General features: G+C 34.6%; 1 protein-coding gene across 1 annotated transcript in view; it reads right to left on the minus strand.

The window, feature by feature from the left end:
* Nucleotides 1-6346, minus strand: part of LOC119641936 (beta-mannosidase) — a 7136-nt gene extending 790 nt beyond the window's left edge. The window contains exons 1-9 of the mRNA XM_038040860.1: nucleotides 6006-6346; nucleotides 2916-3053; nucleotides 2274-2787; nucleotides 2100-2196; nucleotides 1856-2036; nucleotides 1686-1796; nucleotides 1134-1613; nucleotides 630-1051; nucleotides 56-253 (exon numbers count right to left, since the gene is read on the minus strand). Of these exons, the coding sequence (XP_037896788.1) occupies nucleotides 56-253; nucleotides 630-1051; nucleotides 1134-1613; nucleotides 1686-1796; nucleotides 1856-2036; nucleotides 2100-2196; nucleotides 2274-2787; nucleotides 2916-3053; nucleotides 6006-6147 (2283 nt within the window). The 5' untranslated portion in view covers nucleotides 6148-6346. The remainder of the gene's footprint in view (nucleotides 1-55; nucleotides 254-629; nucleotides 1052-1133; nucleotides 1614-1685; nucleotides 1797-1855; nucleotides 2037-2099; nucleotides 2197-2273; nucleotides 2788-2915; nucleotides 3054-6005) is intronic.
* Between the last annotated feature and the right edge of the window lie 1172 nt (nucleotides 6347-7518).

Raw genomic sequence — 7518 nt, forward strand, 5'->3', positions numbered from 1 at the left:
ATTGTTCCTATTAGAATGTATATCGATTGGTAGATTAATGATAGAAGTTAATTACCAAAGTTACAGGCCATGTAGTGCTATTGGTTGGTAACAATTGTGACCACTTGTAAATATTAAGAGTGACCCTTAAATCGTTAGTGTCAACTTCAAATTCATCGCAAACCAAAGATACGTTAATTGCTTTGCTATCTCTATCATACAAAGCTATGATGCTTATGGGAGCGAGAAAATCTTGAGACCAGTAATGCAATAACTAGAGGGAAGGAAGAAAAGAAAAATGGAATACATTTTGAAATATCGCCCACAACTGAGCACATATTCGTTCGGCAATATTTTTATCTAACTTGCTGGTCATATTTAGGACCATTGTTCCTATCCGTAGTTAGCACGTTGTTAGCGGATATTTTTCGATGTTCTTCGCAATTCTTATGTGAGAAAGCAGACTTACATTGTTTTCATAGTTAAACTTGACAGGGTTAACGAACAAGGATTTATCTTTACGTCGCAACCTTAACAACTTTATAAGGCTTCCAGACGAAGGAAGATAAACAGATAAAATTAATTACTCGCTATGTCTGCTTTATACATCTTCAATGATTAGGAGAACATTTATGAATAATTATGATTACCTTATAATTGCCGTAAAAGTCTATGGCAGACCAGGAAGGTGCGATCCAGACATCATTCAATTGCCAATAGAGAGCGCCCATCGTGCGATGCTCTGTGTCTCTTAAAGTTCGATAAAGTTCCGTTTCAACTTTTGTGGCCATTGCTTGAGCAATTTGACTGAAATACACCAAAGCTTCGAGATAGGGTGGATCCTCTGGCAACGGCAACGGCAAATGACGTCTTATCAAATTTGTCATCACCGGTATGCCCACTGGATGATGTTGCCTATGCTTAATTAAAGAGACTAAATTATCGTGGGGTCCAGCTGTTTTAAGCCACGATGCCATTTGCGGTAAACCTTGGAAGCCATACTCTGAGGAAAATCTGGGCCGAGGATATATGTTTGGATCCCAAGCATTCTTGAATACATCATAGAAGTGTACTGTTCAGAAATCATATACAAATGTTTGTCAGATTTTATTTTGTATAAAGTTTAAGAAAATAAATTTTAAGAAAATGCTTACCATCACCATAGTCTGGATCTTGCGGATTATCCGATATATAATTATCATTGGCTGACACTTTACCATTAGAAGGTGACGAGACTAATGGAATAGGTCGACTGCTATGTTCCACAATTTTTAATTCATGCATAACGCTAGCTAAGTACAATTCCCGATATTCTTGACGAAAACGAGCATCTTCGGCACTTGTTCCGTACCAGCTTTGAACCAAAGCCACTTCATTCTCATTATTCGTAGCCAATATCGCAATACTAGGATGATGGGCAATTCTCTTGATATTCTGCGATATTTCCACACGTACGGAAGCTAAATATGACTCCTGAACTGGGTACATAGCACAAGCAAACATCATATCATGCCATATAAGTAAACCATTTTGATCGGCTATATCATAAAATTCATCAGACTCGTAAATACCGCCTCCCCAGATTCTGATCATATTTTGATGAGTGTCTTTGGCCGACTGTAAAAGATGTTTCACTAAACGCATCCGAAACGAAAAATAAATGTACATTTAGCTAAATACATTAATATTCATGTAAACATACATACATCGGTTGCTGTCTCGACTATATTCCGGTAGTATATGACTCGGTATATAGTTGCTACCTTTCATAAATATTTCTTTCCCATTGATTTTAAAGAAGAAAGTATTGCCGGTCCCTACAAGTCCTTAAACGTTAGCATCATCGTGAATGCATAAAAGTGATATATAAAAATACCTTCTTTTACTGGGTCTTCTATTAGCTCTATTGTTCTAAAACCGATGCGTATAGATTTCTCAGACTTGACATTATCTCGCAAAGTAGGACCTTCCGGATTCGACCATGCTTTCAGACTATAATGCAAAGGATAAAGCTTTTGATCGCCAAAACCATTAGGCCACCAAAGTGTTACGTCATCCTAAAAGCCATAAAGCAATAATGTAACGGGACATGTTTCTAATGAATGCTTCTTTTAGCTTACAATCGGTACATCGATATCAAAGGTAATGATTGGAGCTTGGCGTCTGACTGGTGTCTCAACATGTTTGTTAATTATCACTGGGTTTTTAAGCAATTCACTTAAAATTGTAAAAAAGCAATCGAATGAATGCAATAATAAAAAGTAGAAAATATTAGAAATGAATTTTGCACATACACAGCATAAAATGTTAATTCTGCATAAAAATCCTTATCACCATTGCAATCGATAAAAACACGACTTTGCATCGTCCAATGGGTGGTATTTTTAGCAAGCGTGACATCAACATCACGTATAATAGCGACATTGTAGTATTCTAGCGTGACAGGTTTCCATATGCCCATAGAAGGAGCTGCCAATCCCCAATCCCAACCAAAGCTAGCTTGCATTTTCCGCAACATATTCATATGACATTCGCCATGATATTGCGAAGGTGGACAATTGGGTGGTACATCAATGCCCTGGCTTTCAAGTTCTCTAGCTCTGCTAAGAGCCGCATGTACCGGTGATTTTATCTCAATTTCCAAAGTGTTATCCTCTTCCAAGAATTTGGTTATTTCATAACTATAGCGTACGAACATATTGTCAGGTCGTCCAAGCAAATAACCGTTCAAACGAACCTCAGCCACCGTATCAATTCCATGCAATGTTAGATTAACAAAACAAATTGATTGGAAGTCTTCAGTTTTTACTATATATATATATATATATATATATATGTATGGAAAAACATTTGATTTTTAAATACATTTTTATTATGTAAAGTGGGCGCAGCTTTTAGAACAGATTAAAAATGTTTAAGAAAAATGTTTCATTTACCTGAAAACGAGTTCGCATATGTCCAATTGTCATAAGAAATCCATCTTAGTTCGACGTCATTATATGAATCCAGCACCTTCTCGGCATACAATTGACTGTAAACACCCGATGGAATAGTGACTCCACTTTTTGTTATTGCTTTTGTACAAAGAACATAACAAACGAAAATTTATTAATATAGATACTAATGCAAATCACGAATCTTAACAAATAGTTTAGGAATCTTGCTTAGACAATATTGCTTAGAGGTTGTAGTTTGCTACTTTTTCCCCAAGGCGGCAGCAAGCAATTTGAATTGATTGGCCACAATGGCCGTGTGGTCGCAGTTGTTTTAGATTTTCGATCGCTAAAGTCACACTACTTATTGTTCGGGCATATATCTCTCACACTGCAGTCGCAACATACTTGAGTTTTCCCCCCTTCTATCGTCCTAATCGTTATCATATTTCCATAAGTAAAATGACTATATCCTCAGTGACTCCTCATCAAAAGTAAAAAAAAAAAAAATAAAATAGGGAGACAAAGTGTTTGAAGGCAGGTTGCAGGCCGATAACATAGCAGAGTTGTGAGCCTTTTTCCTTATTGCAAGGACATTTGCTGGGTAGCAGAACGTACCTCTATAAACTCTATACGAGTTAAATTGGTTATCAATCTTATGGCTTTTCTTATTCTTTTTTTTTTTTTTTGCGCTTCAAACGACAAAGCAGCTTTTGCTTATATGAACCCTATTTTTTAAATTAAGTCATTTCTTTAAAAAAAATTGAAAGACGCTCCATGAAGTATGTGTGCATTTACCATAATGGAACCAAGAGTTGAAAATTAAATATGAATGGATTTTAAAAATAAATATAAATTTACATGAGCCATGGAGCTTTGTGTTAGCAAAAATTACTCTCTTCCAATAGATAATGCGAACATTCCAAAAAAAAAAAATTCGCAGAACGATATCGAATTTGTAAGCAAAGCACAATAAAGCCTTGCAGAGACTTGAAAATCCTTATCCTCCCTCGTTTCGAAAGGCTTTTCTCCAATATACTAGAGGTTCAAGTACATATACACCATTCAAAAGAACATTTCTCCATTTCTCAGAAGGGTATAGTGTACCTATAATCTTTCATAAAAAAAAATCCTTGTTGCCAAACAACCTTTGCAAATCTCCAAAAAGGGGATGTGAAGGACGAACGCGAAGGATACGTTTTAAGTTGTTATCATCTTAGCAACTTAGATTAGGCGACGAAAAGGATAACGTCTTCACGTCTGGATGTGATAAACAAGCAAAAGTACTGTAGTGGGCAATGGCAAACCATTAAATACTCTACATTATACTGCTTAATGCAGTTATTTATGTAACGACTTTATAGGAAGTGGTCGAAAATATCGTTTGGCCTTGGGTCAAAACATACTTGTGTACCAAATAGCATCAAAATTTCTCAAAAATTGTGACCTTTGAGTTGAACAAAAACAACAAGACGGGCAACAAAGCGGGACATCTCACGTCCTTTTGGGTGTTGGTTACACCCTTACAAACTTAATATACCCCTGTACCACAAATCATGTAGCATTGAGAAGATAGCGAAATATATATTTTTCTTTTCGGGATCATAATGAAAAACGTGGGCTTATCGTTGAGATCACAGACACAACGAACTTTTTTATCCTAATAAGAAAATCGATTGATGTTGATTTATAGCAATGTAATGTAATATAAAAAATATAAATTGGCGAAACGACATATGTTCTGTCTGCGAAGTTCGCTTTGAAGAAAAATGCTTAAATAAAATCGAAATCAGTTTTTTTTTTCTTTTGCTTCAACATTATTAATATATCTAATCGGTTTGTAATTACTATATATTCAATTAATTATGACTTCTTACTTGAATTTTGTTATCAGTTTGATGCTTTAAGGGAAATATAAAACAAATTCCTAAATTTTGATAACATTAAATCGTACAACGTATAACAAAAGCAAATAAATAAGAATAAGCAGTTGACCTTGGAACGAATTCAGAACACCTACCGTTCCAACATATACCCACATATTTCTTTTACCAATATTGGGCGGATCATCAATTTGTAGTTTGTGACTATTTCCCTGCGACACTTGAAGGCACCTATCATACTAAATTGCCGATGTGTTGATGTGTTTCTTCTACTAAGGGCATAAGTACTAAATTTTATATCAATTTTGACATCGATCTCGAGAATCGCAACAAGGGGAGAAAGAGAACTATATAAGGAAAAAATGGACAAGATATGATTGTCCGACAAGATGAATGCATAGACGAATGCGTCAATCAAAGGACAGATTGCATAGATTGCATAGATGACCGGTTGAGTCACTTGAGAGATGAACGCACGACTGGACAGACAATTACTTAATGTTGATGAAATTCGCTTTCCAGATCGTATTCCACTGAAGAATAGATATATATATTTTATGATGATCTATGGGACTTGCAAAATTCACCCTCTCTTACCCTCTCTATCTGACTCTCTCTCACTTCCTCTCTGTGTGCCTCTTTGCTTCAAAGAGTTATTCATGTATTGTAGTGATGAATGTGGAACGTGCATCACCATCGAGCAAATCTCAAATATTTTTTCACATTAATCAATATTAAAATTACTATTATTTTATTAAAAAGGAGGCTTGAGTACTATTTCAATTAGATTCATCAGATCTCTTGCTAAATTCTCTCTTGCTGTATTCTGGCTATTAGAAACATGATATGACAGATGGGCGCCGCAAATTTTCGATTGTTTTTATTTAAACAAATTCAACGAACATCTTCTTGCGTTAAAAAGCGTTAGTACAACTTGCGTTCGCCGTCGAATGCTAGATGCAATACAATATTGTAGTGGGCTTATGTTTAGTTTATTTGTTTACCGTTTACTGTTTAATTACGCGACACCTGACAGATAGGTTTTAAAAAACAAAAAAAACTTGGTACAAAAGATTTCATATGGAGAAGTAAATGCGTTAATATTTTAGTAGAACACAGACGTCTGTCGTAAAATTGCCAAACCAATAAACAGGAAATTTTAAAAATAATTAATATATTAAAATGTACATATGGTATATCAAGCACTTACTGCCATTTTCATTGGACAACGTCCAGTTCCTATTTAAGTTAATAACTCGTACGCGATCCGCGTCACATTTGGAAGCCAGTAAAAGCCATAACAGCACAACTGATAAAGCCAACGAATTCGATGGGAAATTAATTAAGAACATTTTGCGAAATTTTTACACACGTCATATATATATATATCTCACATTTATCACATTCTAATTGGATTCGTTAACAAAAATTTTAATAATTTTTTTTATTTTCTTTTTTTTTTCCAAATTTTTATTTTATTCACAATATATTATATTATTATTGTTTTCAGCAATTGCATTACAAAGAACTTGAACAGAAAGCGCCGTAACGGTTACTTTTGCGAAACTAAAGTTACGATCACGATATCTAAGCATTTATAGATATTTAAGTGTCAAGTACAAAACCGTAGACTCACAAACGCAAAAGTTGTATTATTTTCATTTGATTTATTTTTTCCTTCAATCTTTCCAATCATGAGTTTTCTTCACGAGGGCAGTTAGGAAAATCTCTGGAAAGAAACAAATTCATTGCAAAGAGCAAGTATATAGTCGATAAAAGGTATTTCGGAAACTCAAAGTTTCAAGTGCCTAACCAATCTTGTCTAGATAACGTTGGATAAAAAAAATGAAAACGTTGACTAAGCTTTCTCAGCTAACGGATACGATTTCGAATGACCTGACATGAATCTATATCTCATGCCAAGACTATCTTGCTTGCATCGACAATATTGTGTAACAAAAAAGATTTTATGACAGAACTTTCTCAGCTAATGGGTATGAGCAGCAAACTTCAATTGCGTTTGCTTTTAAAATACTTGGGGAAAAAATAGAAAAAAAAAAACCAAAAGCCTTCAACCTTTCTTTTCTTCATCTCAAACAATTAAAGTTTTCGCGCTAAGATAATTTGAAAAGCTGAATCATGTTTGGAAAGTAAAGAACTTAATCCTTGCACCTTTTCTCTCTCAAATCACTTGGATTATTGCATCAGCTTTTAAACAAGTCGTGTCCTTATAACTATTTATTTCATTAGACTTTTCTCTGACATCAAAGCAAAGGCTCATATCTCTCCCTTATAAGCATTGATTATAATAGGGTAGAAGATATGTGACTGGAGGTTGACGCTTATTTGATATATAACTTCGCTCAGTCGGAAAAGGCAAACGCTTACCAATTGGTTGCACAATGCTTCCTTATCTCTTTACCTTTCCTCACTCTTTTCCGACCGTTACCGTTTTACACGAATAGGGGATATCGCCTATAATAAAAAAATGGAAGAACAAAACAAAACATTTAATAAAATCTGTTAATGTCAGTCAAAAGATTTTTGACGTAGCGAAACTCTTCCTGTTACTATAATGACGTACACGGTACAAATTTTCATTTCTATACATTTTTCTTTTTAATAAGAAATCGTTTTACTGTCTCATGCGCGAATGATTCACACCGCAATTGCGTGATTACTCTATAAACTCCACTATTATTTACTTTTTTAAATTGATAAAA

This window comes from Glossina fuscipes, unplaced genomic scaffold, assembly GCF_014805625.2.
Source record: "Glossina fuscipes isolate IAEA_lab_2018 unplaced genomic scaffold, Yale_Gfus_2 197, whole genome shotgun sequence".
Classification (NCBI taxonomy): Eukaryota; Metazoa; Arthropoda; class Insecta; order Diptera; family Glossinidae; genus Glossina; species Glossina fuscipes.